Source organism: Apostichopus japonicus, chromosome 22 (assembly GCF_037975245.1).
Source record: "Apostichopus japonicus isolate 1M-3 chromosome 22, ASM3797524v1, whole genome shotgun sequence".
Taxonomy (NCBI): domain Eukaryota; kingdom Metazoa; phylum Echinodermata; class Holothuroidea; order Aspidochirotida; family Stichopodidae; genus Apostichopus; species Apostichopus japonicus.
In genome coordinates, this window is record NC_092582.1 from 13,976,904 (window position 1) to 13,996,182 (window position 19,279).

At 36.3% G+C, this 19,279-nt stretch overlaps 1 protein-coding gene across 1 annotated transcript; it reads right to left on the minus strand.

Annotated features, from left to right (window-relative positions):
- Window positions 1-11: 11 nt before the first annotated feature.
- On the minus strand, window positions 12-14,456 carry LOC139964340 (sodium- and chloride-dependent glycine transporter 2-like). The gene is made up of 13 exons (XM_071965866.1): window positions 13,801-14,456; window positions 11,427-11,568; window positions 9,886-10,017; window positions 9,131-9,476; window positions 7,477-7,609; window positions 6,887-7,021; window positions 6,520-6,623; window positions 4,847-4,971; window positions 3,989-4,101; window positions 3,301-3,432; window positions 2,131-2,346; window positions 1,798-1,962; window positions 12-1,209 (listed from the first exon to the last, which is right to left on the minus strand). Exons 1-13 carry the CDS (start codon window positions 13,822-13,824, stop codon window positions 988-990), a joined length of 1,989 nt encoding a protein of 662 aa, XP_071821967.1. The 5' UTR covers window positions 13,825-14,456; the 3' UTR covers window positions 12-987.
- Window positions 14,457-19,279: the final 4,823 nt, after the last annotated feature.

Below are 19,279 nucleotides of genomic sequence, written 5' to 3' on the forward strand. Positions count from 1 at the left end.
ACACGGTCAAACTTTCTTTCTCTAATTTTAATTCTACTTGATGAATAATCATATAAATATATTATGAATAAAAAGTCTAGATCAGTACTTTTCGGAAATGGCAGTTGGATGCCCCCATCCTCAATCCGCTCCTGCTATACCTGGCTGTCGACGCTATTAATCTGCGTCATGACGTCAAGACAAACAAACAAAATATCAATAGAAAATTGTCAGTCAACACAATTCGGCGAATACCTAAAGATGTACGATATGCTAGTAGACTTGTAACTCAATCTTCTTTTTGATGAGTTCGTTACCCTTCTATCCAAACAATCTTCTGTACGTATATAGCATATGTTTTTTCTTCTTCAGATACACAGTGTAGATCGATCCACTACCTTTGACCAACTCGAAGTTTATTATCTGTTCCGTTTCCGTATATTTTTCTGCTCCAAATTAATAACCGCTTAGTTCTCGTAAAAGAAATTTTACGCCCCACAAACCTACAGTAGTATGTTTCTTTATATGCTAAGTTTACTGTAAAATGTAAGCTTCGTCGTCGAAAATAATAAACTAGAGATAAAATAAGAAAACAGAAATAAAACTACCAATTGGGTTCCGGATTCAACGACTTCTGGATCACACCAAATTAACACTTCCGCTTAGTTCCCGTAAAACAAATTTTGTGTCCCACAAACTTACAGTAGTATTTTTTATATGTGAATTTTACTGTACACTGTTAGCTTCGTCGTCGAAAATAATAAACTAGAGATAATATAAGTAAAATGAAATAAAACTATACAGCTTCGCCTTAAAATGTATAGCCTATATTGTGTTAGTGAAACATATACTTGCTCTCCTAAGCCCCACACCCCATCCCCTCCCTCCGTTTTCCTTTCCCCATCGCATTCACGCCCGACTTTATGGAGTTTATCATGCTGTCGAATGTTTCGACAGTCAGATATTTTAACCATACAGCCTGCATCTTCTTCTGCTCTTCGTGTATATTTACGCATCACCTGTTGGCTCGTAAGTCTTATTTTCATAGTTGTCCATATCTTTAGTCTCAACCATCTCTACATCGGTATGGTGACTGTTATTCTGAGATCTTCGAATCAGATCGCCTCCCATAGTAGTCCCATGTTGTAGATGGATACCCCAAGCATCTTCTCTGAACTTCTGTACTGCAGGACCCCAATCTGGCCCGGGGTTTGATATAGCTTGCCATCTCTAGTGTATAGAAATTAAAGAAGTAACGGTTATGTTTATACACCAATCTCATGCAAAGGTTCAAAGGACACGCATAGGCATTGCATAGACAGAAAGTTAAGAACTGTTCATAGAAAGGGGGGAGGGTTAGGGTTGGTGTTATGTACAACTTAACATTCTCATTTTTCGGCCTATGTTAATATCCACACAGGGAAATATTGCACGTGTAAGTTGCAGGACATGCATTCAGCATAAATCCATGTACTTATCTGAACTTTTACTTAAGGAATAAAGGTAAAAAAAATGTTCACCAAATTTTTAGCGCGCTACAATTTACCAACAGTTTTCAAATGTACTTTCCATGAGGTTCTGACCCTCCAAATTAAATTAAACTAAATTAAATGATGGCATCCTCACAACAGAGAGAGTTTACGATATGTTGCAACTTTAGCCGGTTTCGTATCTTTATATAGCTACCCCCATGCACACTACATTATGACAATATACCCTTACATATGGGAATGCTCGGAAAGAACTATAAAGAATAAGTTTTCGGCGCATGCGGAATGTGAACAATACTTTTCAAGGTTTTCAGTTGGAATACCGTACCTCGTAAAATGTTCCCCGGGCCCTAAGAAATTCATAAATACAGAACACGGGTATCCAGATAAGAGTCGTCATGGTGATCATCCAACCAATGGCCCGGGCCCATCCAGGGTAAGGCCCATTATGGCTAGGGTCAGCCCAGTTAGTCCAGTTGTAGATCAGGACAAACTGTGGAGAAGGTAGAATACAATGTTATCAATTACTTAATCAAAGAAGTTATATATCGCTCACAGTATTCAAAGTCCCAAGCAATATTCAACAATTACTATAATACTATTCAGTGGTTTACTAATGTTATTTTTTAATTTTTTTTTTATGTTATTCAACCAATCTCACCAACAGAACAGCCGGTGATATCGCAGACCACATTAATGTCCACCAATGAAACAACGGAAAGTCAACTGGGCCGTCTCCAATCATGGACCTAATGTCGTTACGTAGGCGTTTCACACCGTAGAGCCAGGTCAACGCAATACATTCGAAGAAGCCAAATATAAGTAAGTTAAAACTGGCACCGTATAGGTCGAACAAGTCTGCCCAGTATGGCCCAGCCTGTAGGAAATAAAGAATCACAGAATATTAAAATGCAAACTATAGACAGTATGAACATTAACATATATAATACATCTATATGACATTACTACCACAGTTAATGATAACACGCTCGCTAAGAATCGTATACATGGAAACCGAAATTTCAGCTAAAATACGTCGTTTGTTATATTATATGATGGTGCTTTCATTGGTTTCGTAAGTATGAATCTTTCAGACAGTTAAACTGAGTAACTGATTTTCTTACATATGTTGTGACAATAGATGTAAATCCATGATAGATGAAATTTATAAACCAACTAATTTTTTCTCCCCTTGATGGGGACTTGAGTGTCCCTCCTGGTCCTTTTTTTCTACTAAACTAAACTAAACTAAACTAAACTAAACTAAACTAAACTAAACTAAACTAAACTAAACTAAACTAAACTAAACTAAACTAAACTAAACTAAACTAAACTAAACTAAACTAAACTAAACTAAACTAAACTAAACTAAACTAAACTAAACTAAACTAAACTAAACTAAACTAAACTAAACTAAACTAAACTAAACTAAACTAAACTAAACTAAACTAAACTAAACTAAACTAAACTAAACTAAACTAAACTAAACTAAACTAAACTAATGTATTTTCTAGTATATGTTGTGTTCAGGTGTTATCGTTTGAGGAAAATCAAACGTGTTACTGCTGTATACACTCATCATGCTATTATAGTAAATGAGACAATAATGTCACAACCTGCAACATGCTTGTTATACATGAACGTACAACCACGAAAAAAAGAAAATCCAGCATATAAACGGGTCTGAAAGGAACAGTTTAACATTTGATCTCTCTCAAATGGAATAAACTTTAGCTTAGCTGTTCGAGGAGTTCTTCATCATAATGATCTCTAATCACATAGACCAATAATGGTGGTTGGCCGGTTTGTGTCTATTTTAAACTCGTCATACCTCGGTAACACATAAAAGTCCGACCAAGAAACCGACTGAACAGACGACGGCTAGTACCATGGTCTTCCTCGGTCTTAGCTTCTCGGGATACTCGTCTACGATCGCAGTCACCACGGTCTCAACATTTACGAACTGACATGAAAAGGATAAGTCACGTGTAAGTATGTATATGAAAACTTGTCAAACTTTCAAAACTTTCAAGAATGTATGTAACACTGTACGTTATTCATTCAATTTGAAGTTTGTTTTTGAGTTTGAAGGGCAATGGTGTACTGTAGCCAAGGGCGTAGCCCTGCAGGAATTTGCCAAGGGAGGAGCGAAACTGTAGATTCGGCATTGCAAACTATCTAAGCGTAGCGCCACGATGTTTGGCGCGAAGCGTACAAGAAAATTTTGGCTGAAAAGATCGCTGGAAATGGCACTTCCCAGGCCTTGTAAGTTGCATCTTAGCATTTGTTCTTTTGAAAATACTAGCGATATCATAAAAACATTAAAACAATTTTTTTTAAATATTCTCAAGGGGGGAGGGGCGGCTGCCCCCTTCCCCCCCCCCCCCTTGGCTACGCGCCTGACTGTAGCCTTTGATTCCGCGCCTGTTTTGCAGTGCTCTAGTACGAATGAGCTTCTTTCGCGTAGCCTAATACTGTATGTTTTATTCAATCTGTAATTCCATTGGTTACAATATTACCTGACTATCAAGCCCAAGAGTAACCAACATCAGGAAGAAAAGTGTAGACCAAATCGGCGCGCCTGGTAGCCTAGCAACGGCCTCGGGGTATGCAATGAACGCCAAACCGTAACCTGAAAATGAATGAACGATAAATTACTAAAACTTTGTACTTCCGTTGAAATGTTTGGTAACTTCCAGCATCCAGCCGTGATGGCATAGACGCCAGCCGATCCACACATTAGTATACGATACTATTGTAAGGTAATATCAAAAAGTATTAACAATATAATTGTTATCATAGTATATCAATGTGCCATGTATTACTATATGCAACAACATTATTGTGGATGTTTTTTATTATATTATTATGATACAATATTATTGAACGATAATGTGTGAATCGTGTGTAGACGCACATTCGGTACAGGTGGTATTTTATTGTAATTATATACGTACAATAACATTGCATGTTTCATGCAAACAAAATATATATTATCAACAAAATTCATGCATTCTTTATCATTTCTATATACATGGTCTGGAAGAGAAATTTGAAGATATGACATCAACTCCTATCGGTCAAGAATTAAGAATAGGCCTATACTTTTTTAAATGGTGTTACTGTCTCGACTTATTCATATTTATCTTTGCTTTGCTTTCAGTTTATTTTTCAAAGTTCTATATAACTGAGGATCGGCTTATTCTACATGTTCTACTTACATGTTGTTATCATAGATGACGTTGGATGAAATCATGGCTGTTACTATAAAAGGAGCGTGGGAGATCATATAATACACCCTTAACTACTACTTTAAAATTAGATGAAATAATACATGTGACGTCATGGTAAGCTAATGATTCTGATTGTTTTAATACCTTGATCAACAACCTCATCTATTTCTTGATTCAGTTCATGAGCCATAAATCCGACGATGGAGAAGATGACAAAGCCAGCTAAAATACTGGTAGCACAGTTAGCTATGGCTACGAACATTGAATCGCTGTATATGACAAAGCAGATTTGACAGGAAAATGTGAGTTGACTCGAAGTCTAGACCAAATCACCCTGTGCAGAATGATAAGTTTGGTACGCTAACATAAATATTGCTTTCATTTGAATTTGCATTGTCATTGGGGTAGCTTAACTACTACCACGTATATGTCAGATAAATTGTGACACCCCCCCCCTCCCCTTCGAACCGAACTACATTCCAACGACTCCTGTCACTCGACCCCTTCATTAACTTTGGAGTAGGCGAAGGAGTGTTAGCTCGGTGGTTAACGCCGGTGCCTTTCAATCATAAGGTCCCGAGTTCGAGTCATTCCAAGATTAATGTATGTTGTCCAGTTACAGAGTTGTTGAAAATTCATAATCATGGACGTTAAATCAAATGAAATATGAATCTAAGAGACTGACTTGTATTATGTATTTGTATGTATGTATTTAGATCCTCCTGCAAGCAGGAACTCGCGAAGAAGCCTGATTGGCTTATCAATGCCGCAAGCTGACCGAAGTCAGTCTCTTAGATTCATATTAAACTTCCATGATTATGAATTGTCTATTGTCAACAACTCTGCAACTGGACGACATACATTAATCTTGGAGTGACTCGATTTCGGGACCGTATGTTGAAAGTGCACCGGCGTTAACCACTGGTCAGTAACTGGTAACTGGTCGTTAACCACTGGAAGAAACCACTTCGGTTGCGGATTTAATAAGCCAATGAGGCTTCTTCGCGAGTTCCTGCTTGCAGGAGGATCTAAAATACATACAATACACACATGTTTATAGCAGAAGGCATAAGAAGGGAGGACCACAAACATCATAAAGTTTCAGATCTTTCTCCAATTTTATATTTGAAGAAGACATGCTTCCAAACAGTGACGTATTTTTATTTGAGGTGGCGATATTTAAAAAAACAAAAGCAAATACCTATTGCAGTAGCTTAACGACCACGTACATGTCAGATAAATTGTGACCCCTCCCCCCTACCTTTCGTCAGACAACATTCATACGACTTGCCTCCCCTCCCCTCCCCACACCCCAATATTCGCACCACATATACTTCCATTCGAGTACTCTGACAAACAAGCAAAAGAAGAAAACAAAGAACAGATCCTGTTTGATAACATATCGCCCTTTTCTTGGGAGATCACCTGATATCAGCTATATATATATATGGCAGAGTCACCGTAAGATATCGGGGTATATGCAGTATATACATATGTAAATATATATAGAATATAAAGTATATCTAGTATATAGGCATATATATAGTATATATATATATATGCCTATATATAGTATATATAAATATTGTATATATATAGTATATATATACTATATATAGGCATATATATACTATATATATGCCTATATACTAGATATACTTTATATTATATATATATATTTACATATGTATATACTACATATGTATATACTATATATATACTATATATATATATACATATATATATACACTATATACATATACACTATATATATACACTATATATATGCATATATATATATATAGATATATACTCACCTGTAACAGTTGTTGTGGAATTTGTTGTACGATGCGAGAGTGATAAGCCCACCCCAGGCTGCACTAAGCGAGTAAAATATCTGAGTGGCGGCTGCGAGCCAAATCTAAATATAAAATAAAGTTAACAACAAAAATCTAATAAGTTCAATTGTCGGGTCCGTTATGAACAACAACAGTGGATAATTTCAGTAAAGTTTCTTCCCAGCTGAGGTTCGAAATGATTAGACTTGAATAACTAGGACGATTGCAACTTAGCAGCTAATAGCTGAAGAGATTAGTCCTTCATATAAATATGTATGTTGTTTTACTTTATGGTTGTTTGGTCGGAAAGAAAACTAGTTATACATGAGACAATTAAAACACTCACCTGTGGGTCAGTAACTTTGTCCCAATCGGGTGAAATAAAGAATTTAATCCCTTCTTTGTGTCCTGGAAGGGTTAATCCAAGGATTAGAAGAATCAGGAGAACCACGTAAGGGAAGGTCGCCGTGACGTAAACCACCTATACAATCCAAAATTTGAAATATTGAGGTTAAGTTTTCAATATCTGAGAATAATGTGGTATGAGGAGGACGGGATGGAAGGGGTGGAGATGGTGACGGTTATTTTCTTCTAAAAATACTGATTAACAACTTTCATCGATTTGACCGAATTTTGAGGTTAAACTGATGACAGTAAAGAATTTGTAAACCAAGTTATATGTGAATGAACATTTACCCCTGCATGCCCATCTGCTACGCATCACGTACCTGTACTGTTGCGAACTGGTTCTTTGAAATAATCGTGCCATCGCTCCCGCCCCCCCTCGCCTATCCCTCCCCTACCCTCCTCGATCACAGAAGATAAATCGATACCTATATATTGATAATAAAAATATATATTTAAGGACTATATATGATTGATTGTTTTATGATATTTCTTTTCTGAAGTATATTGCGATTATTAAAATATGAATACCTTTCCAGAAGACTTAATCCCCTTTATTTGTGCGACGAATACCATGATCCAAACAGCTGCTAGACACAAAGCCAGCTGCCACACGATTCCACCTGTTTCTCCAATCGACGACGCCTCTCGTCGAATTTCGAAGCTAAAAACAGTGGAACAATTTGTGACATCATTTCTGTTCTAAATGACGGTTAACATGGGGGAATAGATCATCGCTGGCATCAAAGAACTGTTGTACCAGCTTGATCGCCGTTTTTCGGGGAGGGGGGTGGCGGGGAGGGGGGGTGGGGTCAATATTGCAAAAAAATATGGAGTTTTATACTCAAACCAAATTTTGGCTTTTAACATCGTATTTGATACGACGGTATAACATGCTAATCAATTCTATAATCAAAACTACAGTATATGAAACGTATGCCCGAAAGGTAATTAGTGTGGTGTTGAAGAAATTAGCATGCATAGACTCCGGATATGTGACATGATTAATTCCCAGATGACATTGCAGGGTCCTACCCGTATACCGCGTAAGTTTTGGCACAGTGGTTCTACTCGTAATGCGTAGGACTAGCATAAAATATACATTTTTGAGTAGTAAAATGAGTACTTCAGTTCAGAATACATAAATGAAGGAAATTTGTTCTACATACGTCTTCTGCCGCACAAGCCGTTGTTTTCGTTACAGATATATTTCCATTTTGTTTTTATTTAAAGCCAACTTATGCCATACCCCTATCCACATAATGGACTAACCTACAAAGCTTCAGATACATGTACTATTGTATAGGGGGTAACAATTCCTGTATCAAACACAACATATATATTTTAACATTTAAAGACGTGTAAAAACTACATAATATTATCATCATTTACTAATCTAATAAAAAAGCAGTACAATGTTAATATTCCTATGATAGATTTATTCTACCCGTTGTAAGTTTTTTTTTTCCAACATTGACAAACAGTTCAGACCCTACGAGTTTAGTAATAACAACCTTTCTGAGAAATGACGGTCTAACCGTCGCTGGCCAAAGGTTTTGTACCAACGAAGTCTTTGGCTTTGAGTACGGGGTTTCTGTATGTTGCCGTGTTGGACGAATCTTTAACCGCAATAGTAATTACCGACTTTGCGATCGGCCTCATATTCATTATAGTCATCACAGGGACGGAAAAAAGGGCGATTAATGAGGTAGTTGGTAAAACCTCTACGTTCAGATCTAACGATTTAGGGCACATATTCCAAAGTAAGGGAAAATCCGTACAGAACGAACGGCGATAAACGAAGTAGTTCGAAAAACCTAATACGACCAGATCTTTAATTTTCCAACGCAGCTATCCAATAGTATTTCCTGACTCTGAAGTTTTGGACAGTTTGTGAGTTGTGAGTAAGTTTGATAATTAATTTAAATGATCGAGATAAGTATTAGTATACGTGTACTACGACAACTTGAATTAAGGGGCGTGGTAGTTGTTGCCGTTAGTAACCGGATGGACATTTAAGCGCATTTCGCCAAATGATATATATGTATATATGCGGCGCAGACCGTTAATTCGAACCCTGGTTCTAAATCTAGAATAGGCTATATATCATTCATGAAGATGTACTAACACAAATTCACAAATCATTGAAGTACGCACTCTCACATTCAAGACATTCAATACTCACTTCCAATATTCCTCGCTGGGTCGGACTCTTTCTGTGGCGAGTGGATCGGTTATATTTCCCACCGAATAATTGCCAAACGGAAGTGTTACCACTCCATAATCTATCCTTTCAGAGACAGTCAAAATATCGGGAGAAACACAAGTGCCATTTGCCAAAAACACCAATCCGTCACTTTTACAATCGACAAATTTTGAACTACAGAACTTCGTATTCCAGTCGTTATCACAACCCACCCACGGTAGTCTGGTGGTGAAGGACGCGATGAGGTATCGCAAGCAATACGTAATCACAACAATGTATGATATACCTACGACAGCTGAAGTCACGATCATGCCGTATCCTATACCTATTAGGCAGAAATATCACAAGAGAAAGGAAAATGAAAACGTTAATTAGCAAAGGCTATATCTAACTATATATTTAAATTTTATATTTAAATTTTATATTTTATATATATTATATATATATATATATATATATATATATATATATATATATATATATATATATATATATATATATATATATATATATATATATATATATATATATATATAAATATATATATATATATATATATATATATATATATATATATATATATATATATATATATATATATATAATAAGAATGGAGACATTATCACCTATAGAAACTCCCACAAATCCATATCACTTTCATGGTTGTAACCGTCTTGGTAACATCCCTTTTCAGGGCCTCGTCTTAGGAACGTATTGAAATTATGGGTTCTTACCTCTCATCATAGGTACGGCCTTCCATGCTTGGATAGGGCCTTCACTGCAATACTGACCAAAGCTAACCTCCAGAAAGAAAATAGGCAAACCAGCGAAAAAGAGCATCACTGCATACGGGATGAGAAAAGCCCCTGTGGTGTAGACAAATGTATTTGAGAGTACGTGTTATACATTTTATGGAAGCGTATATTGCTGCTACACAAATCTGAAATAACAAAAAAGTTTTGTCAAAAAAAAATTCCGAAAAGATTTACGAATGACGAATGCATGCCAAAGAGGAGGGGTGACTGACATTAGCAATAAAACTGACAAAACATGCAACTTTGTTATAAACTGCTTGGGACAACTTGAGAAACAGATCAAACAACTGGGAACTTTTCATGTGAATATCTTGAAACCAAACCACTTATTAATTATGACCTGTATTCAGCATTTTCTATTTAGCTAGACTATAGACATATGCACATAATACATGATGCTGTGTTAGGCAAAGAATGAGCAGTTTAAATAATAGCATTAACTCCAATGGTTCACTCGAAGGTCTTTGTTTTTCTTATTGCTCTTATGTTTTTCTTGTCACACATTTTGCACAACTTCTGTCATAAGATGTACGAATATGACCTACATTTTGAGTGTATCTTAGGGCGATTCTGAAGTTAATACAATTCCCCGCATGATTCTGGATGAACGTTCTGTTGCATTGATTCTGAGCTAGCCTTGTTATATAGTGCACTTAACTGGATGAGATCTATATATGTGGTTACAATAATTTTAGCTGCTCCTGTTTGGCATTTTTATGTATACTTTTTATTAGAGTGAGTTTTGAAATTGAGTCAATCCCTGATTCCCACCGTGTTTCTGTTGCGTGTTGAGTTGAGTTCTTTCTGTATTGGTCAGTCTTTTATTTATCAAATGTATATATACATACGCCCTATACAGAGTTGTTTTGAAGCACGTATTGTCAAGAAAACAATAGCTTTATTTGTTCTTTACTTCAAGAGTCTTTAACTTCGACGTAAGAAACAGAGAGCCCCTCGTCAATCAAATTACTAGGCCTTTCTAAATCGAAAACAAATATTGTTTGATTTAATCGTGGATAGCCCTCTTGGCTCCCCTTATAGGCCTTGAAAGGTTGGGTCAAATATATTCACCTTTCTGATATTTTCAAGGATAACATTTGTCTATAAAATTGTAAATTATCCAGGGCGATCTATTGACTCTTAACTTGTCCGAATCTGAAACACGCTCTGACTCAAATGGAACTGTCAAATGGAACTTTAAACGTTTAATTTGGTTATATTTATATATATATATATATATATATATATATATATATATTTACTATAAACGATAGAAAAGGATACGCATTTCAAGATCGTTGTGGCCTTCTGTCAGGCGTTTCGGCACGTCATACAAAATGAGGACTTTAGTGTATAAGTCTATGTTGAATATGTAAAGTGGCAAAACGCTACTGTGACAAGACGTTATGCAAATAACTATATAGCTTTAGCACCACAGTTGTTTTGATTTTTTAACATACCGCCACCGCTCTCGTATGCGAGATACGGAAATCGCCAAACGTTGCCAAGTCCGACGGCATAGCCAAGAGTCGATAGTATGAAATCGGCTTTGTTACCCCAATTACCCCTTACTTCATTTTCGTCACCTTTGAAGTTGATGACCTGTAAAGAACACAAACATGGTTATGTGATATCGCATGCATGTCCAAGTCCCTACCTTCCTGTTGGAAATCATATATAGAAAAGTATGGAAGTTTTAAGGTAAATTGTTCATTTTTAAATTAAGCCTGTATTTTCATAGCTCGATATGGTTAGATATTTCGATGTTTTGATATTAAAATATTGTATCTTGATATATCAAAATCCTTATCAAAATGGTAACATATTTAGATATTGAGATTTTGTCTCGAGAACTGGCTTATATACTGGCTTGCTTATATAAACTAAGTATTAAATGTTTAGATTCCATAACAACTCCCTGTTTAGATGTTGTATTCGAATGACAGAGGACTAATCATAATCAGATACTAATTAATTAGATTTTTCAAGCAAAATTGTTTGATAAAGTTTTTCCCGAATATATTAATATTTAGCCACACTATCATTAAGATATTGAAACACCTCGGTATATATCAACATCGTAGTCACATATTTGTATTTTCTATCTCGATATTTCAATATATTAATGTGCGGACTTTTAGATATCATCGGGATCCCTTATTTCGTTAGCTCATTATTTTTAATTTCTCAGTCATTTAAATATTAATCTCTCGTATCTGAATATAGAAAGACAAATGTTTAGATATTAAGATCTCGCATCTAACTAATTAAATGCCTCAATTTATAAACAGGAGTCGAACGTACATAGGAAATGTAATCGGATATCTGCAGTTATACTAAACTTGATTTTAATAGCTGCCCTAATTTGTTTTTCATACTAGTAGAAGCATTTGCTTGAATGACTTAATCTTTCATTGTCATCTATTCATTTGAAGGTTCTTGTGATAAGAACCAAACTTACATCGGTAAGACTAAAAGACATCTGGCTACAAGGGTCAAGGAGCACTTATCTGACAAATCTGCAATCTATGAGCATATCACTCACTGTATAGACTGCCGATCAGCTAACATCACCAACTTTAGTGTCATAGACAGCGGCTATACAGACTTTGAAATTAAAATTAAGGAGGCACTGTACATCAAGAAACTTAAACCCGTTTTAAACAATCAACTATTTCAACATGGATCGTCATTTATACTCAACTTATTTTAGAACCTCCTATAACATACATAGTCATCATTAATACTACAACTTTCGCATGCACTATACATAAGAGATTATATTATTATCTATTTCCTGACGAGGAAGATGTGAAATCTTCGAAAACGTTTGAATATACATTACTATGACTTTCATCAACTGTTTCGTTTTATTTTGTTCGTTTATCTGGTTCTACTAATCTTTATTCGTTACAGATATGATATTTAAACATTAATTCTAAGAGATATGTTAAGAGAGAAAGTCATAAATATCGTCAATGGTTGATTCTGAAATAAATTAATGGTTTATAATATAAAATATAGGACTGTGTAAGTAACGCAGTTACTCTAATTGAGTAAACCCTTTTTATATTTGAATTTAAAGTGCTCCCTAACTTGGCGAGTGTGGGAATATTGCTCACACGGTGAACTCAGGCTGTTCAACTTTAATACAAGTATGATGTGTACTAGAACACAATATTGTCTAATTGTCAGATTTGTTTATTAAAAGTTAATTTGGTAGAATATTCGATAGCAGTTCAAGATAGATAAACCAGGGAGCTGCTACTCTAACTAGCAGCTCCCTGGATAAACTACCCATCATATTTATTCTGGTGGAGTAAACAATGGCATGAATAATTTCAATGAAAGATCCAGGTATACTGTATAAAGTGTTAAAATGCACAATATGAGACAATTGAGAAATATCAAGTCGGATTTTTTCCCCTTCAAATTCATTTTATCACAATGTTATAGATAAGATGACCAAATATCACAAACTGTTACTTTGTCTGCCAATCGAGGAACGATGAAGTTAAGACGGAAAGTTGAAAGGGTTTGCAAACCAAAACAAAATTATATAATATAAATAATATATATAATGTATATAATGTATATATATATATATAATATATTTGTTTATATATATATATATATATATATATATATATATTATAATTATAACAGAAACAATAACAATAAAAACTAATAATAAACAACCTGCTACAATAACTTTAGAAAACACACATATCTCGCACTGCATTAACACATAAGTAACAAGGACGAGAAAGTAATAAAACATATTTCTTATTTAATTTTATTATTTGTTCTCCTTCATTCTAAAATAAAACTTACTTGTCGTTGGTCCATACTTGCCATGTTACAATCAATATATGTCTAGTCGGTGTCAGAATTCAGGAAGCTGTTAAACGGCGTTCGTCAATTACCACTGCAGGTACCGGCGCAACAGGTTATCAACGTGCATGAGTTCATGTATATATGTATGGTAATCCTTCTTGCCACCACAGAACTTGTTTAAATTTCTGTATAGTTGCCACTCCCTGTATATAATTTCATCTCAGGCTATGCAGATACCCTCGCTTACAAAATAACGTCTCTTGAACTCTGTGCCGATCAAACAGCCAAAGTAAACTGTAGTAGGCCTACCTCAAACGCTAAATTTTATTATTGCATTATTGCAATATTGTATATTAACGGTAAACAGAAAACTTGTTCATATATACAATACCAGGTCAGTATAGGCCTAATCTATGAAAAGAGTTTTTTTCTCTTTCTTGACACTTTGAACCAAGCCTGACAAGACTGAATCTCTTAGCAAGGCCGGTGTACACCTGTAACTTCTGTTTCGTTGTCTATATATGGTCGTTAAATAAATTCGACAACTTTGCCAATACCTATATAATGTTGCCAGAAACCATAAACTTTATACGGTAACGAAATAGACGATATGTAGATAAACACGTCCAAGGCATATACTAATTGCTTTTGTTTCTATAACACACTAAATCAGTCAGTGTTCAGTTAATAGATATAAGTATACCTACCAGGCAATCATAATGAAGCATGCACTGAAGCGGAAAGTTACCCGCTGTAAGTTTGTTTTTCCCAGTTGTTTTGACGCAATCATTAAATTATTCAAAAACTGTCTTAAAGCAGCCATGTTTCTAATTCCTTTAGCATGAGATATAGGCTACGTATATCATTCGTCTCACCTTATAAAATGCATGAGGTATAGGCTAAGTATAGCATTCGTCTCACCATATAACATATAAGGTATAGGCATTGTTCTCCCCTTATAAAATTAGGTATTAGCTACATACATCATTCATATCACTTATGACATGAGGTATAGGTTATACGTACATCATTCGTATCACGCTATACAATGAGGTATAGGCTACGGATAACATCCGTCTCATCTTATAACATGAGGAATATGCATTCGTCTCACCTTATAACATGAGGTATAGGCATATCATTCGTCTCACCTTATAAAATGAGGTATAAGCTAGGTTTTGCATTCGTCTCACCTTATACATGAGGTATAAGCATTCGTATCACCTTATAACATGAGGTATAGTCTACGTATATCTTCGTCTCACCTTAAACCATGAGGTATAGGCTACGCATAACATTCGTCTCACCTTATAATATGAGGTATAGGCTAAGTATATCATTCATCTCACCTTACAACATGAGGTATAAGACTACGTAAATCATTCGTCTCACCTTATAACATGAGGTATAGGCATTCGTCTCACCTTATAACATGAGGTATAGGCTACTTATATCATTCGTCTCACCTTATAAAACATGAGGTATAGGCTACGTGTATCATTCGTCTCACCTTATAACATGAGGTATAAGCTAGGTTTTACATTCGTCTCACCTTACATCATGAGGTATAAGCTAAGTTTTACATTCGTCTCACCTTATAACATATAGCAACTTAACATCACGCATACTTGTCCAAAGTTGCTTATCATAATATATACAAGTAGATATGATTTTTACACATTCGATGCGCTATAATATATGTCTTTCGACACTCAACTATCATCGGTCGTAAATATTTACTAGAAATGTCATTGGCTGTGAAGGATATATGCGAAGGACAAGCTTTCCTTTGTTAATGGGAATGTATATACTTTTTAATAAGAAAAGTCACCCAATATAGAGCCTACAGGGGCATCACGAAAACTAACCGTAACTTAAGATCCACTCTCTACCCCAGTCCAATTTATAGATACTGTGACTATGTGATAATAACAAGTTTTCGTCAATATGTACCACGAGTTCCTTGGAAAGGGAATTAGATACTATACACATGATCTTATAGCCCAATGGTCATCGACTCTTCAATTTACGCCTATTGGTGACACCCTGCAGTTGGGACAACTTTCTCCATACTGTATACTTTCATGTCCCGCTAATAGCAAGAACAAGACGAATATTCTTTTACTCCATCAGATAAAGGGGAAATCGGTTCATACTGGAAGTACGAGTGCTTTCAAGCATGAAATGGGAGGACTATATATATATATATATATATATATATATATATATATATTCATAGGCGTACGAGGCGGGGGGGGGGGGCAGGGGGGGCAGACTGCCCCCCCAAATTTCCAGATGACAAGAAATTCGGGCAAAAGTCCTGAAAAATTCGGGCAGCCTAAGAGGAGAAAAAAAAAAAATATATATATATATATATATATATATATATATATATTTTTTTTTTTTAGGCTGCCCGAATTTTTCAGGACTTTTGCCCGAATTTCTTGTCATCTGGAATATAAATATGCAGTAGCTTGCCCGAATCTTTTTCAAATTTTTGCCCGACAATTCCATGATTTTCTTTATTCAGCATCATTATGCCCGAATATTTCCGTGTAACACCACCGTAAGCGCAGTTCATCTGGCCTACCACGCTTTTTGCAAGATCAATTTTTTTTCTAACTAGTCAATTGTTTACCTGGACCAAGGGCGGCGGAACCGGGGGGCATAGGGGCACGTGCCCCCCCCCACTTTTCCTCAGGTTAAAAATGTACCTTTTTTCTATATAAAAATTGAGGTGCCTCAAGTTAGCAAAAAGCCAGGGAACCATAATGAACACTCGGGAAGGGCCGTTTCCGGCCATCTGAGGGGTTTGTAAAACCAAATTTTTTTATAGTACGCTCCGCGCCAACCGATGGTGGCGCTCCGCTCAGATAGTCGTGCATACAACTTTGCAAATCCTGGCTAAGCCCGTGACTTTTAATGAATTTCTGTGGGTCAAACTTAAAACTATTTCGAATGGAAAATTTGTTAAGATATTAACAAGAAAAAAAACAGCCTAATTCGGAAGATTCCTACATTAGCAACTAGCATGATTTCACCTCATTTTGTCTCAAGAGAAAACTTGTTCCTTGTTTCCCAATTTGCGTATTGGATATTGCAGTGCTAGTATGCATATTTTCCTTTGGGGGGGGGGGGGGGGGGCGTTGATGGAGTGATGTGTATACACAAGTAAGATAATACAATAAGAGTTATAAAGGGTACTAAATATAGGGCTGCATCAGTCCAATCGAATTTCTGCAAAGTGCCCTTTGATGTAGGTGCCCCCCCAGATTAAAAGTGCTTCCGCCGCCCTTGACCTAGATATCCCCAACATGAGTGTATATAGAAGAAACATTTTCTTTTTCATGGATATACTGTCCCATATTTCCCCTTCAAAGTGATGTTACCATTTTTTCTTCTTGTAATATACCAAATTTTTGGGGAAGTGTAAATTTCTAAAACGTGAGATTATAAAATAAAGAATGTTTAGATGCAACTTGCAAGGCCTCAGAAGTGCCGTTTCCGGCAATCTGAGAGGCATTGTGTGCCCAAAATTTTCTTGTACGCTACGCGCCAACCGATGGTGGCGCTCCGCTTAGATAGTGTCACGGGAACTTTCGGGCACAAAAAGTTCTGCCCCCCCAAACTGAAATGGTCCCGTACGCCTATGTATATATTATATATATGAACAATGATCAATGAACGGCAACACTCCTTATTCCTTTAATGGTCATCAAAAAAATTGCAGGTAGTTATAACCTTAATTCCAAAGAGACCAAAACGACCATGATAACACCTATATGGTAACTTTACTAAGAATATTTAACTGGTAAGGAGTTGTCCAGATAGACCGCTTGTCTAAACTAGTTGTGTATACCGTTTGTGTATAGGTATCTCTTATTTGAGGAAGCAGTTCAGTTTCATATAGCACACGTCAGACACGTGTATGGCAAGACAACGAGAGAGGAGAGGGGTGGGGGGGGGGGGGCACCGATTCGTGTAAAGGTGAAAATGTTCTTGGTCTGTACCTAGATCTTAAGAAAGTGTTCGATACTGTTGCCCATCGTATCCTCCTCCAAGAGCATACTTTTTATGGTATTCGTCTAAGGAATACAATGTTATGTCCAGCTTCTTGTCAAAGAGGAAACATTACATGTTTGGCGTCCTCAGGATTCTATAATCTTAATTGACGTTATCGATATAAAAAAGTAGTTTCCCAATGGGTGTCTCCATAGGCGTAGGAGCCTCATTTGATTTGGGGGGCTGTAACGACTTGCCCGACAAATATAACCAAAATTTTTCGCGCGCTCCGCGCGCGTTCCACATGTTAATGTGCCTATCACATAGGCATTCTTCGGTTATTACATCACATGCCAATAACATACAATCATTTTCATTGTTTTTACCCTTCCATATTGGTTAGAATTATTGGGGAAGTCGTTACAACAATAATGATAATAATATAATCATTGAAAAACACATTGCAAATTCTTCTTCTTTCAGTAGGTGTCAGTTGCGGAGTTATAGGGGTATTGGTCAGGGGGGAGAGAATGGTCTGTAGGGGCGCTTTCGACACTATCTAAGCGGAGCGCCACCACAGGTTGGCGCGGAGTGTACAGAAATTTTTTGAGTAAAGATACTCCCTAGATCACCGGAAATGACCCTTTCCGGGCCTTGCTAATTTGCAGATAAACGAAGAATAAATAGGTGTCATCGCCATTTTGTCAGAAAATTGCACCAACAAAATGTGACAAATGTCAATAGGTATTTGAGAGCGCAATAAAAAAGTCAATAATCGCGAATAAGTAAAGAGTGGCAAAAAGCTGAAAAGGGCGCCAACAGTCCATTTGAGTCCGTCAGGGGGGCATCCGCCCACTCTGACTGTATGGACGCTCCGCCACTGGGAGGTGCCCGAAAAATTCTCAGCATATTGCCCGAATTTTCACAAAAAAAACTTGAAAAACACATTGCAAATTATTATTCTTTCAGTAGATGCCCGAAAAATTCTCAGCATATTGCCGAATTTCCCTCCCCCCCCCCAAAAAAATGAAAAAGACACTGCAAGTTATTTTCTTTCAGTAGGTGCTCGAAAAATTCTCAGCATATTGCCCGAATTTTCACAAAAAATTTGAAAAACACATTGCAAATTATTATTCTTTCAGTAGATGCCCGAAAAATTCTCAGCATATTGCCCGAATTTTCACCAAAAATTATGGTTGGGGGGGCTGCAGCCCCCCGCCTCCTACGCCTATGGGTGTCTCTGAGACTATTTGCAGGTGATACAGGAAAGTGTTTGTCACGGCGTAAATTGTAAAAATCTCATTCGGAAGGCCCAAACTGTATTATAGGGAACCACAAAACTCGGTAAATTGATGCTAACAAACTTACCTTGCATCTTGGTTAAAAAACAAGAAAGAATTAGAACAATTTATCCACTCCAAAGTATAACGTGTTTTCCATCATTCTTGTCCCGATTTATTTACCCAACATGACA